The sequence below is a fragment of the Watersipora subatra genome, chromosome 1 (genome assembly GCF_963576615.1).
Source record: "Watersipora subatra chromosome 1, tzWatSuba1.1, whole genome shotgun sequence".
NCBI classification, from domain to species: Eukaryota; Metazoa; Bryozoa; class Gymnolaemata; order Cheilostomatida; family Watersiporidae; genus Watersipora; species Watersipora subatra.
In genome coordinates this window covers 7,704,214-7,729,767 of record NC_088708.1, presented here as the reverse complement: position 1 = coordinate 7,729,767, position 25,554 = coordinate 7,704,214, and the positions used below count along the sequence as shown (strand labels likewise).

The 25,554-nt window shown below is 37.9% G+C and overlaps 1 protein-coding gene across 1 annotated transcript; it reads left to right on the top strand.

Moving 5' to 3' along the window:
• The first annotated feature begins 2,945 nt into the window (after positions 1-2,945).
• Positions 2,946-22,930, top strand: LOC137399393 (origin recognition complex subunit 1-like). The gene is made up of 20 exons (XM_068085485.1): positions 2,946-2,979; positions 3,855-3,927; positions 4,222-4,344; positions 4,592-4,708; positions 7,382-7,489; positions 7,678-7,729; positions 10,405-10,514; positions 10,608-10,725; positions 11,651-11,778; positions 12,029-12,140; positions 12,249-12,370; positions 12,699-12,825; positions 14,387-14,601; positions 14,754-14,922; positions 18,387-18,491; positions 19,060-19,209; positions 20,780-20,899; positions 20,981-21,135; positions 21,234-21,384; positions 22,509-22,930. Exons 3-20 carry the CDS (start codon positions 4,253-4,255, stop codon positions 22,644-22,646), a joined length of 2,289 nt encoding a protein of 762 aa, XP_067941586.1. The 5' UTR covers positions 2,946-2,979; positions 3,855-3,927; positions 4,222-4,252; the 3' UTR covers positions 22,647-22,930.
• The last annotated feature ends 2,624 nt before the right edge of the window (positions 22,931-25,554 follow it).

Genomic DNA, 25,554 nt, shown 5'->3' with positions numbered 1-25,554 from the left:
GCCGGTAATCAAATACCAGGTACAAGAGATGGTAAATTTGCTGCATTAGTTCTCTTCAAGTAAAACAGTTGATGCTGTAGGTTCATGTAGATGATCTTGAGGCAGATGACAGTGAGAGTTTCTATTTTCGATCTGGCTATGATGGAACGAGAAAGAGACTTCTAACAAAAGAGGACATCAAGCCCGCATTCGAATTTAATCTGAAGCGAAGTTGCTCCAAGTCCAAGAATGACTCAGTAAATCTAATCTTTACTAAGATCTAGTTATATCTGGTTGATTCTTTCACTTATTCTTTCACCGGAATGTTTATGCCAACCAAACATGGCAATTCTCAGATTATACATGTTAAGCAAACCATGCATTATTGACACTGAATGTGGGTTGGCACCCAATCAGGGTTTTCAACTTGACAGCCCCGTCTAAGTTTTACTTGAGAAATGCTCTCGAGTAAGAATTAGATGAGGCTGTCAAGTTGACAACTGTGATTGTTCAACAAAGCACATTCCATATTGCCAGGGATGTCTCCAATTTCAATAAAACGTGGTTGTTCAGTCTGTGATAAAAACATTCATTCTTGATTAGGCAACAAAACAAATTGTAAACAAACTTCCCACGGATGCGGTGAGAACATACAATCACTGTTGCATCTTAGATTAGTTTGTGCAGTGTTTTATAATAGTTATACAATAATATATGAAATTTCTGATAAGCTCTGTCTACACATGAAGTCCTTTAATGTAGACTCTACTTAGTTCATTTAATTCATTCCTCCATTTGTCCAGGAGAATCAAAGTCCCCTGAGGGAGAGGAAACTGATGGCTGTCTCGACTCCTTCAGTGATCCGGCTTGAGCCTCTGCAAGACATTTCCCAGTTGGGTTATAACAGCGCAGCTTCTCGTTTGTATTATTACTTCTTATTCTGCCTGCTAGTCTTTTTACTCACTGCTAGTCCTGTCTGTAACAACGCAGGTAGTAGTATCTCTGTGCTAGTCCAGTCTGTAACAACGCAGGTAATAGTATCTCTGTGTTAGTCCTGTCTGTAACAACGCAGGTAGTAATATCTCTGCTAGTCCAGTCTGTAATAACGCAGGTAATAATATCTCTGTGTTAGTCCTATCTGTAATAACGCAGGTAGTAGTATCTCTGTGCTAGTCCAGTCTGTAACAACACAGGTAGTAATATCTCCGTGTTAGTCCTGTCTGTAACAACACAGGTAGTAGTAACTCAGTTTTAGTCCTGTTGTTATTTCAACCGAATATACGTTTGTGTTGAAAAAATTTTACAGGACAAGATCTATATAGCTCTGCTTAAGCTAAAGGCTCTAACATTAATCATTTGTAATACAACATCTATTTGACTTGTGATTTTAGCATTTATAAAACTTTAATATTGTTGATGCATATTGGTTTTTGCTTTGCATGATTCTACATAGCAAAACTGGCTACAGGGTTAGTACTATCGACTCTATCTAGAATTGTGAGAATTACCTTACTTTTCAGAATCGGATGACATAGACGAACAATTGGATGAGAGGTTTCTAAGACATACAAAAGAGAAGCAAAAGACAAAAGGTCTGTAAATAAAAGTTTTGCTGAAAAGGTGTGTTTGTGGGTGACCTTTAGCTGAACTCTAAAACCATCCATCTGTTTAGATATTTAAGTTTCAACTCCATCAGAATGGTTATGTGTGTATCTCTTAGTCTTAGCGCTATTCGTTCGTAAAATCAACAGAATTTGCTAAAAGAATTTGAGCAAAATATTAAAATTTCTGTCGTTGCTTATGGCTTTTCCAAGCTCGTCTCGTTTCACCCCATTAGCCATTATTCCTCCGGTTTTTTGGTTTCTTATATTTTATCGAGCTCATTAGATTCACTGGTTGATCATTAGATAGTCATCTTTCTCAAACTGCTAGTTCAACTTTATAGCTGGAGATCAGAGTGATAAGTTTATATGCCAGCATGCATGGCGCAGTAGCTGAAATTCGATTTGCATTATTCTTTAGTATGTTGTTGAGTCATCTAGTTTCTAATCTTTTTCATCTAAAAAGGATTTTAGTTAGCTGTTAACCCTTCTCACCATGTTAGCTGTTAACCGTTCTCACCGTGTTAGCTGTTAACCGTTCTCACCATGTTAGCTGTTAACCATTCTCACCATGTTAGCTGTTAACCGTTCTCACCATGTTAGCTGTTAACCGTTCTCACCATGTTAACTGTTCTCATCATGTTAACTGTTCTCACCATGTTAACTGTTCTAACCATGTTAACTGTTCTCACCATGTTACCTGTTCTAACCATGTTAACTGTTCTCACCATGTTAAAACGATGAACTGTCTATTAACTACCACATAGCTGCGATTAATACCCTATTTGAACAGTTTCACTGAGAACCATATAAGCACAGACAAACCAAGGTCACAGCTCTGCTCTCTACAGATACTATGTAATTTGTACTCAGACATGTCAGAAGATCATAAAGCCATAAAATCATGTCCAATATTTGCGCCAATCTAGGCTTAGCAATTTAATCTTAATTCTAGAAATGGTGTTCTGTGGTTCATGATGGTCTAGTGAAATATGTGCAGCTCACACGCTAGCTTCCTTTATAATAGTCATGTGATCAGTTCGTCACTGATATTGTATTTTGGATATGACATGAGACTTACAAATGAGGCAGCAAGGCTCGCTATAATGTTCTGCTGATTTTCTGGTTGTATTAGTGAATAATGATCAGATGTAAAGTGATGATATTTTTATAGATGGCGTCCCTCAAGACACACGTCGGCCGAATTTGATTTTAAATAAAAAGGAAACTCAACAGCAAGCTGAACGTTCCCTGCAAGACAACCATTTTAAAGTGAAACCACTCACAAGATCACGTCATGGCAGTACGTCCAGCCTTAACCCACGAATGGCTAATGGCCGGTCAGACATAAAATCGAGACGGGTAGGAAGGAAGGACTTAATAGAGGCAGTCAATTATGGTGAGTCTAAATATGCTGATGGTAGACCTGTTCAGCATTCGATCTGCAATTATTGAAGTCGTCAAAGGAGAGATTTGCATTGTATTTGCCAGACTTTCTAACCAGACAGTTGGTGTTCACATAGATTTTACAACAGCGGTGCAATATGAATCGGGGATAAAAAGAGTTCGCTGCTCTTGTTCATGGTGAGGAGATAATAGAGATAATTTCATGTAAACAAACTCACAAATTGGTAGAACTTAATCAGCGAAAGTGATTGAGAACTAAATTAGGTTAAAGTGAAAGAGAGAAAGCAATTCTTACTTTGGTAGATAAACGGGTTTACGATTGTGCTGTATCTTATTCTCCAACCTGTTACCTAAGTTGGTTGAAAGAACATTCATTAAGCAGGTTACATGTTCCCTAGTGGCAGGTTGTGAATGATAAAAATTAATGACAGGTAACAAATTTCATTTGACACCATATGGCAAGTGGCACAGAGTTATGATAGAGTAAATAGCACTGGTATGTCAACAGCCAAGTTTGTTAACAACAGCCATCTTTGATATGCAGTGATTGACCGAAACAATACTGCAGCCATTTGTTCAGCCCTGTTAAACGAAGTCTCTCATACTTCTATAAGAGGCGTATTGTAAATAACCCTTCTATAGAGCAACCACATTGAATGATTTTTCTACATCTATATCATTAGTTTTTCTATTGAATTCTCTAGCAGGTTTTCTTTTTCTTAACCAAATTTTTTGTTTTCATGCGACTCTCTAGGAGGTAACTTTCTGTGGCGAGTTGAGCTAGAGTATTCCTTAACGTGACTTGTCTCTATTCCCCCACTTGTCATACACCACCTGTCGTACCCCACCTGTGCTTATGTTTTGTAGGAACACAGACTAATCAGAATCCTTATGACTTTACAAGTGATGACTTGTCCTCCCCTAGAAAGACAGATAGAAGGTAACACCGATAGCAGGTGATATTGGTTGTATGGTTACAGCAGACGAAATTAATTTCAGGTTGCGTTGATAAGAGGTGATGTTGAACCAAGATGACACAGGTTGCAAATGCTGTCTATATAATTACATTGCAGACCAATTCTGTCTGTAATGTGCATGTTTTACCTTTTCATGAACCTTTTTCTGATACAAATAAAAATTATTTTTCTGATAGTAAAACCTTTTATAAACTCAGTTAATCGATAATTACTGCATTGAGAAAATACGTGGTGCTCAGAGCTGACTATTTTAACAGAAGGAAAGATGAAAAGTCTTCTTCATTAGGGATGAGAGAGCAATCAGCCAAAAAGGAAACAGACTCAATAACTACAATGAGAGATAATGACTGCTCATTCTCCAATACACCAGTTCATGCTAGGTAAGCCCTTGAAGATCTTGCCGCTGCGGAATATTTCTGTGACTGGTTCGATATAAAATGTACAACTCCTTTGATAAAATTGAAACCTTTTCAATTTTTTTGCTTGATTACCTAGTACAAAAATGATTGCTGCAAAATATTGCTACAATTTAGTAAATGATTCCACAAATACACATTCTTTAAAGTATATGCACTTGTGACTACGGATGACAGAGCAAGCCAATCACATAACTAAAGTCTCTTGCAGATCAAAGAGGTTAAGCAGAGTTTTTGTCACACCAAAAGAAAAATCAAAAGAGAGCACACCCGCAGGGTTGAAAAAGATCACTCAGTCAGATGCTCCAACTCATCGGCAGCGAAAAAGGTGGGTAACTGGATTTCAAGTATTCTTGTGTTTATTTGTGCTGGTGCAGAGGCTAGGAGAGTCATTAATTCCAACTAACAAGCTATTATCCACTCTGAGCCGCTATACCAGTGTGACAGGTTGAGTGTGACACTCTTGGGGTCTTCAGATACTGGTTCTACAGGTGCTCCGTCCTTGATTAGAGATGTTGGCAGTTTTAATGCTGGTTCACACTATATATTCGTATCTCGGCGTTGATGCCACAATACTTCGGTTATTGTCAATGATCACGATATCACCAACCCATCCGCGTTTGCATTTGTGATGTAGTGTTCTCATCTTTCTTTTTAAATTTTCGTCAAAAAACTTTGTTTCCGCATGACTGAAATCAAATACTAGTCCTGCAGCAATGGTCATAAACGGAAATATATCACGCTAACGGCATCCGCGAATTACTATCGCCGAAATGGTTTTATTTAAAAGGCAGTCGTCGATACTCGGTGAAAGATCGGGAAAGTTTGTCAACTGCCAACATTTCCGACATGTCCGCGTTGCTTCGTCGATGCCATCAGTTTTTGGTTCACATAGTCGACGATGAACGCCGAAAGGAAAACGCTGACATACGGCGAAATCGTATGAACCTTTATTAGCTTTACAAGGCACTTCAGTTGAGACTGTGTGTAACTGGTCTGGTCACAGTTTGTCAGAAGAATGTCGTAGTGCTTAGCTATTTGGGAACTTGTGTGGAAATTTCCTAAGCTCTATTCTGTAGGAGACATTAGCGGTACAAATTTAATACTGTATCGTATATCATAATGATTATACCATAAGGAAACTTATTTTCATCCCTTTATTTACCAGCATCCTGTAAGCGGAATTGTAGTTTATGATTATCTTTTACATTCAGTGCCGTGAATTGAGAGTAGATATACAAATTATCAGCTTGTTTATGTCTGCTTATATATTTAATCCATGACATAGCACAAGAGATGTAGAAGCCTTCCATACAAGTCCTGCGTCATCCGCAATTCGAATGAACATTCAATTCAGGGACGCTAGACTTTCATGTCATGTTGTACAATCAAATGTACTCTAGTATTCGTGTTAACAACTTGCAAAGTGTTGCAGATAGGCTGTCCTCTCTTTTTGGGTAATCGCTTGTTTTCTCTTTCAATAGCCTTTATATAGTCTAGTTTTACATTGCTTACAAAGCTCCAACAATCAAGAGTTTTACACGTTTCTTTGCGGTTTATGTGACAGATCAAGCATCGTAATTATGATAAAACTACCTAGCGTGAGATGTGGCAGGCTCTAGCTTGCAAACTATATGTTACCTGCCCCAAACTATATGTCACCTGCCCCAAACTATATGTCACCTGCCCCAAACTATATGTCACCTGCCCCAAACTATATGTCACCTGCCCCAAACTATATGTCACCTGCCCCAAACTATATGTCACCTGCCCCAAACTATATGTCACCTGCCCCAAACTATATGTCACCTGCCCCAAACTATATGTCACCTGCCCCAAACTATATGTCACCTGCCCCAAACTATATGTCACCTGCCCCAAACTATATGTCACCTGCCCCAAACTATATGTCACCTGCCCCATCCAAATGAACCATAATAAGACAATTGCACATTTTGAATTATTATGCGTATCAGATGCTGTTTTTCTTTAATGAAAATTATATACTTGTTTGTTTTCTAGCTCAAGAATTGGTTTGCGTAATAATGATTTCTGCAATAAATTTAAATGATTGTAGATACGCTGAAAGTTTTCTGATTTGGTGTTGGGAAAAAACATGTAATTCGTGATGATGTTAAAATTTCCAATAAAATGTAACACAAAAGTGTTTGCTTGTGCTGAACGTTAATCTTCTGCAACTCAATTGTACAATCAGCAGGTTTTGAGCTGCTCAGCTGTGACACTTCATATATGTGAACAAGTCTTTAGAAGTGGTGAGATGGCAGAGTTGGAATAACTCTTGACGGAGTGGATAATAGCGATGTGATAGATGGCGGATACAACTATCTTATGTTTAAAAATGGTCGTTGATCCATCTAGCAAATTATTAAGTCAGTTGTTGGCACTCCTGGTAACACTAAGATTATTAACTTGCTAACACAGGAATACCAAGGTGAAAATTATCCTTGCTAACACAAGAATACCGAGGCGATAAGTACCCTTGCTAATACAGGAATGCCAAGGTGATAAGTAGTACCCGTGCTATCACAGGATTACCAAGGTGATAGGTACCTTTGCTAACACAGGAATACCAAGGTGATAGGTACCTCTGCTAACACAGGAATACCAAGATAATAGGTACCCATGGTAACACAGGAATACCAAGGTAATAGGTACCCATGGTAACATACAATAACACTAGGGTCTTAAACCTTCTTGATAGCATACTAATACTAAGATGATGGTACCCCACGCTTATACTAAAACTTATGCTACTATTATATTGTCTTCTTGGAGTCACAGAATGTTTTAAAAATATTGTTTAAAGTTGGTCATTATCTCTTTGTTTGCCCATAAATAGTTCAAATTTGTGTTAGCCATAATATCTTAGAAGTCAACAGAACGCTGAAGTTGTGTATGTCCTGTTTGATTGGTTTAAACGTCGAGTCAATTCCAAAAAATAGAAGATTTTCAGTTACATTAAGTAAAGTGTTTATTGCAGTGGCAGAAGAAAATACTGGGAAGCTAACTCTTTGCTAGACACCTCTAGCTCAGAATCTGAGGATGAAAAGAAGCCTCGCAAATCGTCCAATGCGAGAGAAGTCAAAAAGTTAGTAAAATTTGCTATACAGCTGAGTTACTAAAGGGTGCTTCTCGTTAAACTAGGATTGCAGGCATCCTTTCACTTTCGAGGTTCTTACTCTTCTAGGTTGAATCATCAGGAGTTGTCTTTTCTATGCACCTGTTGGTTTGTATGTTGCCTCTTTTGTGTTACTTGGAAGTCTTGTGTATTTCTAGACGAGGCGGAGCTAACTCGCAACATCAGGAGGTTTCTTCTGTTTCTACGAAGGTCTGTAACAATTTTGATCTTGATCTGTTTTTACCAGCTCCTTCCAAAGGTATCATAAATACTGTATTCTAAAAATTTCTGTGCACCAACTTGGCTGTTGAGTTCAAAGTAATCTTCAACCCACATTGACAGGTTTTTATTCACTTTTGAAAGAGGGACTAGCTGGTAAGTTGGTCACAAAATGAACAACTTTACGTTAATCAAGAGTAATATTTTCATGGAATACTGTAAAACGTTTATCTGAAAGCTATGGCGCTCTATTTTTCAACGCTTTCCTTATAGGGGCGCTTTATTAGAGGTGATGGTCAAATAGAGGGTGGCATAGTGTTTTCTGATTAGCTCATCAAAATTTTCAGAAAATAAATTTAACCTTTTACCAGCGAAACGAACACCCCCCATATTTTGCACTCTCCTACGGGTAGAGCAACATTAATCCTTTGGGATGCAAGAAATCTGCTATAACCTACCTCCAACTTGTCGTAGATCTTTAAATAAATATGTATTGGGAAGCTGAAAAATATCTCTACCTGTTGATATCTATTGCCTGCATTTAACCTACCATGATTTTATAGCCTGCGTTGCAGTTTGTTGGAGCTTTCAATTTTTTGTTTTATTCAAAATTTGAAGGCATATTTTTGTTTTATAATTGTACAGTACTTTCATACGACAATAATTCGTTCCGGTGTTGGGATCGTAAGGCGAAAATGTAGTATAAAGGGGTATAGAATCCCATAGTAATTATCTAATGCAAACAACCCCAGTAAAAAAAACATCAAAAATTTGTATACGTACTGGACATATTAAAAATTAGTATCAAACTAGTATATTAACCTTAGTAACTTAAAGTTTATTGTAAATCTATATTAAACACTAAATTGCACAATAAATTTGATATCGTTTCGATATCAGATCAAGCCTCTACGAAACGCAAAGAATGCTGAATTGAAATGGGAGAGAGAGCATCATATCTCTTTTAGGCGTTGTGGGAGGACTTTCGGGGAATAGCATATTGGCATCCTTGTGACTCTGACATATGCAGCACCCCAATTGCCAAATTTAATTTTCGAGAAACATTTTTGATGTCATGGCCAGGAAAGTTCTTTAACAAGTGGCCAGAAAAACCTTGTGTTCCACATCGTAAGGCAGAAAAACCGTAAGAAAAGGACACCGTAGCTTGAGGATCCACTGTATTTAACAATGTTGCATAAAAGCTCATTGATATGTGTCCTACAGTTTGCAGCCAAAACTAGCTTTTTACGTGCAATGGAAAAGCTATGAGCATCAAACCATCAAAAGCTGAGTTTAGCTATCGGTGAAGATGCTATCCAATAATATGCTATAAATCTCCAAATTTATAAATTATATAATAATATTCTATCAAATGCTATTAATATATATTCAAGATCGAGTTACATGAACAAACCATATTTATAATACATACAGAAACAAAAGTTAACATTTTTGAAACCAAAATATTTGCATCGTTATCTCGGCCAGTTGCGTTCTGACTGTTGCTTTCGTTTGGACCCAGTTCATCTCCTGGCTGTCCAATACCTTCTACAGGATCTTCTGACCTCAACTCTTCTTCTACTCTGCTGAACTAGTCGATATTTGCGTCCAAACAACGTTTTTAGCAGAGCAAAATTTATGCGTTGCTATTTAGAATACACTTTTCATGCAAATAAAGAGAAACTTAGCCGTGTGTAAGCTTGCGCATGCGCGCTAAGCAGAAGGTTTATCCTCAAAATAATAGTACAGATTCCATCGTAATTGCTAAACCATTTTTCATATACATCAAAGAACCAAGCCTGCATTAAACAAGGAACTACTATTAGCTTGATACAGCTATTAGTTATTTCTATGGTGTTTTTCTTTTCAAAGTTTTACAGAAACACTGTAAAGCTTTGGCTAAAGAACAAGTTAAAAAAATATGATATGAACAGCAGCAAGAAATAATTAATTGTTATTGATGTACCCGAGTCGTTATTAGTACCATTTTGTAGACACTTTCCTATTGATCATTTGCTATTTTGGGTTCATAAAGATCAAAGAATGTCAAAGTGGCGGTCAAATAAAGGTGGCTTTCAATTATAGGGTGGTGCTCTTGTTTTCAGCCCTTTTCCTATAGTGGTATTCAAATAGAGGTGGCGTTCAAATAGAGGTTTTACTTTTCAATTTGATTGTTTGGCATGGTTGCCCGTGAGCAACAGCACAGGGTACAATTACCACTTTGTAAGCTAACTATAAACTTGGCTAGTGACAAGCTTCATGTACTTTGCACCACTCTGTTGTTTATATTCAAGGGTTTTTAGGACATTGCTTAAGGTTCTCCAAATATTTGTCAAGAAAACATTCTACCACCCATATACTTGTGGACTTTGTTATGAAACGAAATTTCTTTCAAATATTCTATGAAATTCTGTCACTTTAATGTCTAACTCCTTAATCACCGTAAATATTTTTTCCATGACAGGTTTTTTCTAATCTCCTAACTTGTTTGCGATTGGTGTAGTAAATTGCTGGTCTATTAGCCTTTGTACTTTCTATCGTCGTAGTGATGGTAGGATGGGACGAGAAATTATTCCTGTTACTCGCCATCACATTACCCCAAGTATGATTTCGTTAGGTCCCTATTGATTGCTTGTGTCATAGTCTAAATACTTGCCTTTTTGTAGCCCGAAGTGCCTCGAGCGGTAAGACACACAAGAAAGCGGCTTATTGAGAATCCAACTCCGCTGACTCAAACTAAACCTAAAGATGAAAGCCATCACAGAAATACGGAAGGGTAAGTTGTCACTAGTGCTAGTTCTGAGTCCGCAACTGATTTGAAGGCTGTTTTATTCTATTTGTGTTGGAATTCTTCTCTGTCTTTTTGTAGGCGGGACAATGAAGTTGAAAGACTAGAAATGGCAAATTCTGATGAAGAAATAATCCTAACCCAGTCAATAAGAAGCACAAGAGAGCAAGTAAAAATACTTCCTGAATATATGGAGAGTGTGAGTGTCTTATTCAAATTATAGAGGATATTATCATATTATGTCATGCAGTCTGAGTGAGTAGTAGTGTAATATCATAGTCTGAGTGAGTAGTAGTGTTATATCATAGTCTGAGTGAGTAGTAGTGTAATATCATAGTCTGAGTGAGTAGTAGTGTAATATCATAGTCTGGGTGAGTAATAGTGTTATATCATAGTCTGAGTAAGTAGTAGTGTATTATTATAGTCTGAGTGAGTAGTAGTGTATTATCATAGTCTGAGTGAATAGTAGTGTAATATCATAGTCTGAGTGAGTAGTAGTGTATTATCATAGTCTGAGTGAGTAGTAGTGTAATATCATAGTCTGAGTGAATAGTAGTGTAATATCATAGTCTGAGTGAGTAGTAGTGTAATATCATAGTCTGGGTGAGTAATAGTGTTATATCATAGTCTGAGTAAGTAGTAGTGTATTATCATAGTCTGAGTGAGTAGTAGTGTATTATCATAGTCTGAGTGAGTAGTAGTGTAATATCATAGTCTGAGTGAATAGTAGTGTAATATCATAGTCTGAGTGAGTAGTAGTGTAATATCATAGTCTGGGTGAGTAATAGTGTTATATCATAGTCTGAGTAAGTAGTAGTGTATTATCATAGTCTGAGTGAGTAGTAGTGTATTATCATAGTCTGAGTGAGTAGTAGTGTAATATCATAGTCTGAGTGAGTAGTACTGTAATATCATAGTCTGAGTGAATAGTAGTGTATTATCATAGTCTGAGTGAATAGTAGTGTTATATCATAATCTGAGTGAATAGTACTGTAATATCATAGTCTGAGTGAGTATTAGAGTAGTATCATACTTGGAGTGATTCCAAATTGTTATACATAGCATATAACGCAGTATATCATAATGGAAATTTTGCACTAAGCAGCAAGTCTCCAAACTTGTAGAATGTAGAACCTCCATTGTCATGTCGTACTCGACGTCATACGCTGAGCAGCATGTCTTCGACTCAGCAACATCAGGGCAAGTCAACAAATCAATTGGAAAAGACAAAATTAAAAAGAGGGTGTGAAAGGTGAGAAACGGTTGAGTTTATGCCACTCCATAAAGGTTTCTAGCACAGAAGCTGTGCCAATTAAGTATGTTAGTATTGGTAGTTTTATCATATAGTTTCACAAAATCTATTTAGAATTTGTGATTCTTGAGGTTTGCTGCTTGTTGGCGTCTACGGTGTCATGTAGCCGTCTACTCGATGGTTGAAGGTAGTAAGGTAAAAAGACACAAATTTTGTGTATTTTGAAATTGTGGAAGGTGCATTTTATTAGGCTGATGATGGAAAAAGTCTCTGACAGCGCTGACTCTTCAGAAGCGCCGAGCGACAGTGAGCCTGTCAAACATAAGTTCAGGCGTTCTGCTCGCAGACAGAGTATTTACAAGGTATGTTCATCCTTGGAAGGTTTAGAATGTTTATAATCACTTATAGATTTATAACAAGTATTGAGACAACGCTTAGCACTGCGTGTGACTAATGGGACACATTTGTAGCCCGACGACCGCAGAAGTACTAGAGCCTCGTCTCAAACTCCTCTACAAGTATCGGGTCGCCACACTCCCACTCCCCAATCTCAAACACAATTAAGACGAACTCCACATAGGAAAGCTAAAAGGTCAGTGTTGGAATGAACTTTTATTGAAATAGTGTTGAGTTGACAAGATGGCAATATAAGTTGTTCTCATCTTTAGCTCTCAGTGTTCTCCACACAAGTTTTGACTGTAACGTTATAACATACATGTACATGTATTTATAAATATATTTATGGTATTGCGGAGCAGTTATATGGTGAATAACAGTGTTGTCTGAAGGGATGAAGGAGTAGGTGTCCGAGCCTTTGAGATGGCTGTGTAATAAAAATCGATTTTATCATACGAATAGACTATTTGTTTTACAATCAAATGCTGACAATATGACATGCCTGTTCTGCCTTACCTATGCAGTCGTGTTCAGTACACCTCAGAACCTGATCAGAAATCGGACAGCGATTATGAAGGTCTCTCTGACTCATCCGATGCTTCTGGTGACTCTAAAGACAGGAAACACAGCAGCAAGACCAGAACTGACAAGGTGTGAGAGTAAAGTTGTTAATCCTGTGCTTGTCTTTACACTGTACATATTACATGCTTCTTACTTCTATATCTCTCATCATAGCTACCATATTACTTCGATACTTGTTGCAGTTGAACCTTTATTTACAGGTTTGTTAATATACAGTCATACCTCGACATGCGAGCGCCCCAACATATCAAAAATTTGATAAACAGGCAAAATTTCATGCAAGTTTCTGCTTTGAGATACGAGACAGCTTTGAGATTTGAGGTTTTCGACACGACCGCTAAGTGGCCAAGTATGTGAAAGGCCGCTTTTAAGAACAGCATGGCTCGGTTTTTTTCGCTGGATCAGTTTGAAAAAGTTTTGAAAAGACAGTCTAAAAGTGAATGGTGAAAGCGAGGCAAAAAGCACCAAGCTGGAAATAGTTAATACAAAATGAAAATGACAAAATTAGAATTAAGTTTAATGTAAGATTAAAAGTTTATAAAGTACATTTTTAGCAAACAGAAAAGCTATCCCGCAAGACAGATTTTTGTCAGGAATCATGGTTCATGTACAAGTAAAAAGATGGATGGACAATAGTTGACATGTCAAATAGATTACCAAAGTGTGGGCTCGTAGGCAGATACTATGAAAAAAAGAAAAGAAAAAAGTTCGAAAAATAACACGCTATTGTAGAAGAGAATCCTATTGATGATAATTTGAATGGTGAAAAATGAGACTGCGTTTGATCTATCTCATTTATGTGTTTTATGATCCATCTCATGTTGAGTAGGATTACTAATATTTTACTACTTTATAAATAAGTCCTTATTTGTCATATCACGTAATTTTGATTTGTGATGGCTTTTTGAAGTTTAATTTTACTAGAATTCATGTCATAAAAAATATGACCGCTGTATACTTCGAGGATGGGTTATTAAGCTTGAAATTTGGTGTCAAATTTTTAACTTATACGCCGAAATTCACGGTAATTTGTATTTAGTTTATTTATATAGGAAATATTGCTGAGGTAAGAGAAAATTTATGAACGAGTTCATTCCTAGAATGCATTAAGCAAGTATGTAGATGTATGACTGTATTACTAAACTTGAGCAAATTTTTGTCTTGACCTATCAACTCCTTTCCAGCATTTATTTTTCTGAAAACTATCTCTCTCACTCTACCACTGAACCTATCCATTACTCAGCCTGCACTTCTGTTCATGTTTCCTTAAGGCAAAGTAACAGTAAAACCTTTTTTTACAGTTTATCATTGCTTTAGTAATGTAGTTTTTACTTATAATTTGGGTTTTTACATTTATGTTTCGGCATAGTTTCATGTAGTGTATTTGTTTAAATGCTGTATAAAATTGTTTAATTAAAATATTTATCATTTTTGGGCTCTCAAATGAACTAAACACAATGTATTGTTATTAGAATATTTACTCCAATGTGTGACAGTTTCAACATAGCAAGCAAATCTGGATACAGATCAACCAGATCAACATACATTATATTTACTGCTTGCTGTTTCTCCTACCCTTCCCAAGCACTGTCTACTTTCTTGGCACCTAGTTGTTTTTGTGTTAATATAGGGCAAAGCTAGCCAGACCAGACATAGCAGGCTATCAACTTTTACGCCTTCAGTGCAGGAAAGACGCAAACCTGTAAAAGAGAGAGGGACGGTCCTAGAGAGAGCCCGTGCTCAACTGCATGTGAGCGCAGTTCCGATCTCCTTGCCATGCAGAGAGGAGGAGTTTGCTAACATTCTTGGCTATGTTGAGGGAAAACTTGAGAGCGGTACAGGCGGGTACGTCGAATTCTTATTTAGTTTTATTTAAAATAAGATAATTCACTCCTGTTCCAGGCTCGTAGCAAAAGCTAAGCACCCTAGATACAGTTGGCTTGTCTGATGGAAAGTGTGGATAGTGTGTCAATCTTATGGCTTTATTGGTCTTGCAGATGTCTGTACATATCGGGTGTGCCTGGGACAGGCAAGACAGCAACAGTATTGGAGGTGGTGAGACATTTGCAGCAGCAATCTGATCATTCGCTGCCAGGCTTTAAGTTTATTGATGTAAACGGCATGCGCCTCACCCAACCTCACCAGGCGTTCGTACAAATCTATAAGGTCAGCCATTACTCTTCTTCTTCCTTCTTAAAAAATGTGTGAAACACATTTTCTAAGCTTTTGCTTAGCTGAATGAGCTGGCAAAAATATTCAGTGGGTGTCATCATTTCTGAGAGTAAAATTGTTTGGATCATAATTAGCCTGTTGTCCCGGAGAAGTTGTAAAGAAATACCATCGGCCAATGAGAACTCTTTTATTGCTAGGCTAGTCAGCTGTTGAGATGCCATCGTAAGAGATAGCACAGTGTCCACAAGGTGAGGCTACAGTTCATCAGCGCATGGATAATGAATGTGTTACCGACATACATGTAGGTCTTAGACTGAGGTCTCAACATACCTGTAGGTCCTTAGAACTCACCACCTGTAGGTCCTAGACTGAGAACTCAACATACATTTAGGCTTAAACTGAGAATTCAACAAACTAAGTTCACCAGTATCATCGCTGTACTCTATCTCCAGGATCACCTCGATTTAGGTTTTCGGTAACTCATCAATAAAAGGGACAACTATGACATTGTAGGATATATGAAAATGATCATTACCATTAATATCTGCTATTTTTCAGGAAGTGGTCGTGTTACACTAGAGCCATTGATGGCTAGTTATGCCTCTACTCAAAACCTACCAACAAATGTCTATGAAAATCTGTGTCGTTTATCTACAAAAAATCCCGCAACTGAGTCTTTCATACACAATTGCGGTATTACTTGTAAGATTTTAAAAATTGACTAGTTCAAAGGGCGAGCTCATTGGACACTCCTTGTCGCAGAGACTAACCTGCAGTTAATCCAGGATGCATGTGTTAGTATACTGTGCATGTGAATACTAGGAAAGGTACGGGGGTTGTTCACTCGCTAGTGTACAATGGCAATATCGATTCTATATTACAATGAGATAGACACATTTGCTTGTGAAGGACTCAATACTATTTGTGGCTGAAGCTCCACATAGCTTTACACTTCCTGTTGCACTAAGAGTTCAAGATTTGCCCTCTCATTCTCTATAGATATTTTTACACTTTGCAAGTTTACAAGGACAGCACAGCATTCATTTACAGTGGTAGTGCCTGCAGCGATTTGTATCGTATCTGCGAGTCATTCACTTTGTTGTAGTCGTAAAGTTACAACTGTTCTTTTATAAAATAATTTTATTATCTCACCCAAAGAAGGTTTGTTACAGTACTCAATCTGAGATAAGCTCTTACATCAGTTAATATGTGAAGCAGTTAGGGTGCCACCACATACGTATATTCCTAACATTTAGCTACGGTTGGTGGCTGTGGGGTTGGTGTTTACATAATGATGGCGCAGCTAAAAATGAGAGATTTTGCGTTTATCATTTTTATAATAATCGATCAAGTTTTATACAAAAGAATAAAAGTTCAAGTAGTGTTTAACTTTGCCGACTCTCGAGTTATTGCTATAGCAATATGCTGTTGATATACAGTGCATGGAAAAGACTTACATTCCTTAAAAGTCTACGTAAAATTCAGGTACGGCAACAAGGCACCCTTATTTATATTCTAGTAGAATTTGTTTTCATTAAAATATTAGACTATTTTAGAGAAGTTTTACAAAATACACGGACGAAGAAAAACGAGGATTTAGTAATGCATTGTCTGTAGTGGTACGTTGACTTAGTTAATTGGGGAGTTGATCTGCTACATACCTATAACGATGAGACCGTGTAATCTGTTTTTGCCATTTTTCTTCCTTACTGCTTGAGTACAAAATTGTCGAACTATTGCGAATGGCTCCACGAAGAAATTACTCCTGAAAAAAATTAACTTCTATCTCATAACGACTTCTGTAAAATAGGTATGTAGACTTTGCCACTCCTCTGTCACATCCTTTTAGCTGCAGATAATCGTACTATTTTAAACTTTCAATTTTTCTTGGAATGCGGGTTTTTGATTGTATGTAATAGAATTATAATGTTCGACGTCTGCGGTAATCCATTATTTATGGACTTGAATTTTAGAATTTTAATAGACATTTGTGAGATGTCTGTACTCGACCTAATTACTTTCTATTGCTAAACCCTCAAATTCCTTGATAAATGGTGTTATGATGAAGCTTCCTCTCTGGTGTCACAACGGCTTGTAGTACTTGTAATATCTATTGTATAGGTATGATGTAATTAACATGTCTGATTTGTTGCTTTCTATGGTGCTCACCTTTTTCCTGTCCGTGTTTGGTTGCCAGGAAGTTAAGTTTGATCACAGTAATGTAAGTATCTTTGTTTTGTGAGAACATGGTTTATGGCATGGCAGGAAGCTTAGCCCTATAAGCATTAAGTGTTAGCTACTTGGATTATGAGCAGTTTGGGTATATCTCAAAATGCAACAATCATGCTCAGGATATGGATGAACTACTTACCAGTAGCCTATGCTAGGGTTTTTATCTTTTTTCACATGGTCACTGGACTCTGTTATGCTGTATGACCTTATACAACCAGGAATAGCTCTGTCTTGTTTCAGGTCTCCAGTTTTTGTGCAAATATCGGCCTCTATACACGGAGTTGTAGTCTTTTATCCACCCCATAATAATGATGCCGATGCGATGGAAAACCTAACATTTATTTTTTATTATCTGATTACGTAATTCATCGCAAGCATAGTTCTTCGCTACGCTTGCGAATATGATTTAACATCTCGAATATGAATGAACCTCTGTTTGCATTGCAAACTGTTTGTCAGAAGTACAAAAATCAGGATAGACTATAAGATTAAATAAATAAAAGAAAAATAAATAAATATTAGTGGATCAGTTGATTTCGGTCCTCGCTTCAGGGGATACATCAGAGGATGCGGGCATTTTAGTCCTCGCTTCAGTGGACACATCAGAGGACGCGGGCATTTCAGCCCTCGCTTCAAGGGACACCAGAGGACGCAGGCATTCCGGTCCTCGCTTCAGGGGAAACATCAGAGGATGTGGGCATTTCAGCCCTCGCTTCAGGGGACACATCAGAGGACGTGGGCATTTCAGTTCTCGTTTCAGGGGACACCCGAGGACGCAGGCATTCCGGTCCTCGCTTTAGGGGAAACATCAGAGGACGTGGGCATTTCAGTCCTTGTTTCAGGGGACACCAGAGGACGCAGGCATTCCAGTCCTCACTTCAGGGGAAACATCAAAGGATGCGGGCATTTCAGTCCTCACTTCAGGGGAAACATCAAAGGACACGGGCATTTCAGTTCTCGCTTCAGGGGACACATCAGAGGACGCGGGCATTTCAGTCCTCGCTTCAGGGGACACATCAGAGGACGCGGACATTTCAGTCCTCGCTTCAGGGGACACATCAGAGGACGCGGGCTCGTAGTTCAATCCATTTAGCAACCAATTGCATTTTACCACTTGTGCTGCTGTACAGGAGAAGCTGATTGCCATCATAACTCACTTTTAGAATATACCCCAGCTGCATCTTCTTAGCGGTTTTACATGCTTGCCTGGTGCTGACATTTTGTAGGGGTTGAAGGACAAGATTGTGACTGCCGATCACGCGACGTCTCTTCTAGATAACATCTTCTGCAAAGATCGCAGACAGGAGAGCATTGTATTACTTGTCGATGAGGTGAGAATAGCCTAGGTTCTCTATCTATAGCCTCAACTCCATCTCTGTGGATTCATTTGCTATCAATGTTCTTTTTTTATTGCATCTTTCATTTCTTCTACTCCCTTCTGTTTCTTCTCCCGGTCTTTGAATGCATATACAGGTGGGAGCAAAATTGTAATGCTAAAAACTTTTTAGTGTAAAGTTGTAAAATAGCACTTATTCTTTTTTTAAATTTATTAATGCACTTTATTAAAATGACAAGTTGAAAGTTCATTACGTCATTTATTGTTCGAAGAAACAGTTTCTACAATGGTTTGTAATGTTTAACATAACTCATATGCAATATCTATAATCTATAGAACCAGAGATATAGCCATGAACTTTCTTTGATATGACTTCAGTATATACATTGTTATAGAGGCCTATGTCTAAAACGCTAAGTGCAGATCGTGAACAACCACTTACAGGCTAACATTTTATTATATTTTAAATAAAACATCAAAACATGTGGGATGATGACTCCGTGGAGCATATTTAGAGTGTCTTTAAAAGCTGCCAACATCGTTTAACTTATTTTGTTTGGCAGCTTGATCTGTTGGTGACGCGTAAGCAGGAAATCCTCTACAACCTCTTTGATTGGCCGACGAAGCCGAAGAGCAGGCTGGTCGTGCTAGCCATTGCCAACACGATGGACCTGCCGGAGAGAGTCATGATGAATCGAGTTTCAAGTAGGCTGGTTGGTTTTAGTTATTCAATCTTTGAAGCTGAGAAGTGATGGGAACTTAGATTGCAAATAATTGAAGGCAATTTCATTTACTGCAGTTTACTAGCGTGTATGATATGCCTTCTGCTATGATTACGAGCATACGGTGCACTTTTCATGTACCACCCCCAAGCCTTGTCCCAGCAGTTAGTTGTGTAAGCAATCCCTCGAAGACCAAGTATGATGGCTACTTAGCTTATAACTTGGCTACTTAACTTAAACAGAGGCCATGCGTGTTTGTCGTAAAGAGCAATGTTGCACAAACAAATGTTCTGTGATCTTTGCTGGACATTTCTGAGTCCAGTGGCAAGAAAGCCTCTTGGACAAGTCATGCCCAGTTACAGAGAGAAATTTAAAGGTTTATTTGCAACTAAAATTCGCATTACAGTTATTTGGTATGAAAAGGTTCACTATGGCTTACTCTGCTGTGTTGTAGGTGCAAAAATGAACAGTTAACTGTAGCCATCACGAAAACGCCGTAGATTGGAATATCTTATTTCGACGGCGAACTCAAACATCGTGGTTATTGTTTCTTGATCACGTGAAATAAAAGGCGCAATATAAAACGTCTCGTAGCACTAGTTTATGATAAACACTTCGGGTTCTACCGAAAAGCCCGTATCAAATATAGATTCTCGCTACGTTACAGTTTTGTTTCGGTTTGGTCTAATCATCTAGTCGTGATCTGATCATGTGGCGCATACTTCTTGCCAAATAGCGCGAATGATTTCTGCAGCATTTTTCGACTATCGCCGTTGACCAACAGGCTCTTCATGTTTATCAGATGATGATATGCACTCCTTCGAGCTAAGGTAAAATAATTAAACAATATTTTACGGTAGGTTTTGAGATATCAGTGCTAAAAGTGACAGCATTACAATGATGATGAAACAGATGCATAAGGACAATAGACATGGTTTTATTGAATGCGAGGTCTAAATGTCTGGCGTGAAAAATATTTTTACAAATATACTTCACGCATGAGGTTTTGACGTAGGAGGCTGCATAAAAGTGTAAACAGGAGCCATCGTGTTCAGCTACATTCTATTTGAGCCGTTTTGAAAAAAGATTCCAATTGACAGGGATTTCATGATGGCTGCAATTCACTGTTCGTTTTTTAGCTTTTAAGAGCTTGTAATCACATTTCCACATATTTTGCACCTACAACACAGCAGAGTAAGACATGGTGAATCTTTTGATACTAAATAACTGTAATGCGAATTTTGTTGCAAGTCAACCTTTAAAATTTGATGGCATTTCTGTAGGTCACCAACAGTAGCCTTGTTGGGGTACTGAACACCCAACCTGTTGCTTGCAGGTCAGTCAGTCTAGACCATTAGGCCACGGCTGGTCTTTAATAGTTAATTGGTAGGTGAAGAGGGGAACAGGGCGAGTATGTATGAATGTTAGTCATTGGGGAGGTAAAACACATTTTATGTTGTATTGGTTAACTGCATGTTTGGAATCACAGACTCACCAAAGAGATCACCTATTATATGTGTCTATATGTCGTCAATGTCTATTATATGTGTTGCCTCTTTAGGGATTAAACAGGATGACATTTCAGCCGTACACCTTCCAGCAGCTGCAGGAAATTGTCCACTCCCGACTTACCGGCATTTCTGCTTTTGATCCTGACGCAGTTCAGCTCGCATCTAGAAAGGTAGGCATCTGCTCTCACTCTTCGCTGGCTAACTTCAGTTGGACAAGCGGAAATGGTTATTTGTGCTGATGACCTTTATAGGTCGCAGCTGTGTCAGGGGATGCTCGCAGAGCCCTCGATATATGCCGCCGATCGACGGAGGTGGCCGAGGCGGACGGACAGGAGTTAGTACGCATGCAGCATGTGAATCAGGCGTTGCAGGAAATGTTCTCTTCTCCCAAGATTACGGCCATAAGGTACACCTTTTAGGCACCACCTATATGCTGATCTATTTAAAGGCGCATTGTCTCTAATGGATGGTATGGTTAGACCCTGTATTCTTTGCTATCTGTAGAAACTGTTCTATATATGAGAAGGTCATGCTTAAGGCATTACTGGCAGAGTTTACAAGAAGTGGTATAGAAGAGGCCACACTCTGTCAAGTGTCAAGACATGTTAATGCCCTCTGTAGTATGGAGAGGGTACCTCATATTAAGATGATGCAGGTAAGTTGTGTTGTCTCGACACTTGGATTCCTACAGTCATCTGCGACAAGGTTGAACAGCTATAAAGGCAGTCTAAATGTCTGTTTTCAACTCTGGACTTTCCAAGAGACAGTTGTATCCATTTTTATCATTGTATGCAGTCAACTCTGAGCGGATTGCTGTTATGTTTCTGCACAGAAGCAATTAAATAGAGTATTAAATTAGAGGAATGGTTTATTGCACACTCCAGAGACAACTGATTTGATAACAGAAAACCCAAGTATTTATATGTTTGGTCATAGAAAAGCTTTGTAAAAAGCTACAAGCATTATTAATAGCTATAATGAGACAGTACTATATAATATTAGCTTGTATAAAGCTTTAGCTAAAAAGCATAATGTTTGTTGGCAAAGTACCAGTAATACTTGGCACTTGCATGACAATTGCTCTTGTGTTTTTTTGTTCTGTGATCTCTTGTGATTAGTCAGAGTCGTTCTACCACTTCCTTAAAGGCTCTGTGTCTAGCTGTGTACAGAAGACTGTCACGTCAATTACAACAGCATCCGGTTAGTGCTTGAAAACGCAACTCTGAACAAATTGGCTCCTTGGAGTTGATCTGGGTGCTTTCAGATTTGTCTGCTCGCTCGGGTGTACCCGTTGCTCTAAGACTCCCAGCACATACCTCATACAATTGTTGCATCACAGTAATCTTTGTCTTGCTTGGAGTACACAAGTGTACATCTTAACTGAGCCAGGTAGACTTCTTTGACAGCGAATAAGATAACACTTGTCAATGCTTTATTAAAAGATCCGGCTAAATATTTTTATAAGTTGTCGCTGTTTGTCAGCTTCAATTACTGAATGCTTGCCGTATCATGAGCGCGTTAGGTGAATGCTAAAATGCGTTTATTGGATTCGTTTAACTGATCCACAAATTGTTGTTTTAAATGCAGAAGATAGAGAATGAAACCAAGTTCATGGATACATGTAGGCGATTGTTTACTCTATGCCCCTTTTAACGATGGATAATTTAAATATTTACCATCTGCTGCGCTAGAAAGGAGAGTCCACAAACACTCCTAGTAGTAACTAGTAGCTCACCACTGAGGCAGAACACAATTAGTTTGATGTTTACGTTGTTTTAGATGATGAAAGTCTGTTCTAACCTCAACAATATAAAGTTGATACTGTTGGAATGCAATGGTAAGGGCATCTATCAGAGAGTTCGCCTGAATGTAGGTCAAGACGATGTACAATATGCATTGCGAGAGGATAAATCCTAATTCGGTCTCTTTTTTATAATCGTAAATGTGCAGCTCTGTCTCTAATGGTGCTCTCATTGTATTAGTAAATTTGTTTTGTCAATTGCAGCGTGTAGGCTCACTTGTTATGCATTTAATAAATGACAAGTAGATTTATTATATGAGACAGGACTAGCATGATGCTTGCAGTCACACTACTGATTTTAGTAGAAGCTACTCCCAGGAGTAATACCCCTGCTGATATAGCACATATGTTGATTTATTGACAAACTATTATTTCTTTTATACTGTTTTATTTATATTTTGTTTTATGCAACTTTTAAATATATCAATGGTTGCTCTGATAAGCAGAGTTAAATAGAAAATGCTTTCACTGTTGTTCTTTTACATAACTGACAATCAATTTGGGTGGTGCTTGACATCTGTTTCATTAAATTTTCTTGACATTCGCCGACTGACACATACCAAATCAATATTCAGAACTCGAAATGCTCCATCAGGCGCGTTTATTCACAACCGAATGTCAGAATATTGAAAGCTTGCGCTCACCAACATTGCGGCCTTGTCATATAGCTACTTTTGGCAAAGGTGTGCTGTTTGAAGTTTAGATTATCTCTTAGTTTACGTAGTTAAGTTCTAAAAAAATTGTGTAGTTTGCATCTACGTCAACATCATTAGTTATTTATCTACGAATAATACAAATACATATAACTCGCAAAGAAAGACAAATATATCCATAGCTACATATCCATCAATTAATATAGCGGAGAGGTAGTACTGCTTCATTAGTTGTTTTATCGTATGGAAAAATCTTGCTACACTATTTGGGTCATTGACTTGGCTGTGAGGCTGGTACAACTTGACGGTTTTTTGCTTAGAAAAATACTTATTGCTTAGCTATATATATCTCTTAGTGTCTTCCACCGCTTGTATTTGCGGTATTCCTTAAAAGAATCGTTTAAAATAATTTTGCTGTCTGTAAAGTATAGTAACCCAACAAAAAATTTTGTTAAGCCTTAATGAAAACTTAATTATTTGTAAAACTCCAACAGGTGCTAGTAGCTTGACACCCACTGTGCTTTTATTAAGTCAATAGATATACATGTGCTTCCTAAAATGGCAATCATCGCTCATTGTTTAAAAATGGCTGCATACTGACACACAAAGCTAGGTGCTTCCTAGATAATATGCGAGGTAATTAATGTTCAATGGAGACATATCCCAGTCAAGTACCGCTGAGGGAGCTGAAAGGCAACCATGACACGGGCACCAAACAAAGCTCACATGTCAGTAAGATGTTCTTACAAGGTAATTCCCTCTTCATTAATAATACACATTCTATTAAGACAGTGCCATCACTTCTAATCTCTCTGTCATGTGTTCGGGTGTTTAGTCGAGAGTTACAGCTCTGCAGCTTTAGTCCTCTGCAAAGGAATTAGCAACTTAGTACCTGCTTCTATTGTAGCTTCCTAAAGAATAGGATTTGGTTACTAAAAATTTTGTTGCTGCTTCGTAATAGCAAACTGTATAAAACCTGAGATGGTCTGCGGCGGCTTGTTCATCATTACGCATGTATATATACATAATTATAGCGAGCAGTCACAGGCCACCTCATATTTCCTGCAGTTTGCCAACAATGTAAAGCGACAAAATAGCTTACCAAAGTTAATATTGTGAAAAGCTACAGTGGAAACATGTACAAGATTTATATATGTATATAGAACAAGTAAAAAAAGTTTTATTAAAATGGTCGCAGTACTATTGGTGTCTCGCTTGCAGGAAAAAAACAAATTGTAGAGTGAATGCAATTTAGTAAAATCCATTTTATAGCTGGATCAATACATATTATATTAAAGGCTCTTTTCTGTCTTTGGCTGGTTAAAAATGCAGAACTATGTTGATTTACTCGTCGTTGAGTCATGCCTAATCTGCAAGCAAAGCGCCACTGGGAATATTCAGGCTATATGTACACTACTACAGTACAAATCGAATCGTTAAAAAAATTTAGCTTGCTGCATTATTATTAACCCAGAGTCTACTAGAGCCTTAAGTTGACAGACTGGTGAACAGTGATGAAAATTTCAAGTCATCCATGACAGTGAACTCTGGGTGTCAACACTCAATCCTGCATCCATAACAGTGAACTCTGGGTGTCAACACTCAATCCTGCATAACAATCAAACAATTGCTCAATAGCTATAATAGATAATCAAGCAGCTGAGAGACAAGGATTTTTGATAAGCTCCCTAGTTAAAAAACAAGTGCCGCAGGTGGAGAGAGTTTACTAAAAGTTTGTGGTATATGTAGCCAACTCACCTGCAATAACTGGTTGTTGAATTTTTATGAATTTCTCATGATTTTTAACCCAAAGACGTCAATGGCATTTGAAGAAGTTTATTTTTGTTTGGATTTATCCCTTCATGTTTACAAACAGAATAACTGCAGCCCTCCGTCGTCCTGTCATACAACCATGAGCATGACTGTTATGTATTATACACACAGCATCTTAATTTGTTTCTTTTTCAATTTATGAATTTTTTATAAATAAATCTCAGATATTAATGACATGTTTATGTTCATTTTTTCTAGCACAATGCTTGATTTGTAAAAAAACTAGTAAGAAAAAGTATTAAAAGAAGCCTTTCTCAACGTGCATCCGGCCTTCAGAGAAAAAATCTGTGTTAGCCAGGATTAACTCAAAAGACACCATGGTAGATGATGAATACACTGGAATTACTCATCACTGGAGCTTCAGACAGGCGTGTCTATGAGTCTTATGCTTACAATCTCAAAGTGCTCATCCCGGTTAATATGCCTTTCATGACTAATACTGCACACTTTCGTAACCAACTTGTGACTAAGGCTCCCGCAGTTGGTCATCTAAGCACCTTTTAGATCTATTCAATTCAAACATGCTGATTGATGAATG

Bases quoted from the DNA above. Each gene is read 5' to 3' on its own strand.
- LOC137399393 (XM_068085485.1), top strand. From the start codon at position 4,253: ATGAGAGAGCAATCAGCCAAAAAGGAAACAGACTCAATAACTACAATG. The intron at 11,779-12,028 runs GTGAGAAACGGT...GCATTTTATTAG, and splicing joins TTAAAAAGAGGGTGTGAAAG to GCTGATGATGGAAAAAGTCT. The intron at 12,141-12,248 runs GTATGTTCATCC...ACACATTTGTAG, and splicing joins GCAGACAGAGTATTTACAAG to CCCGACGACCGCAGAAGTAC.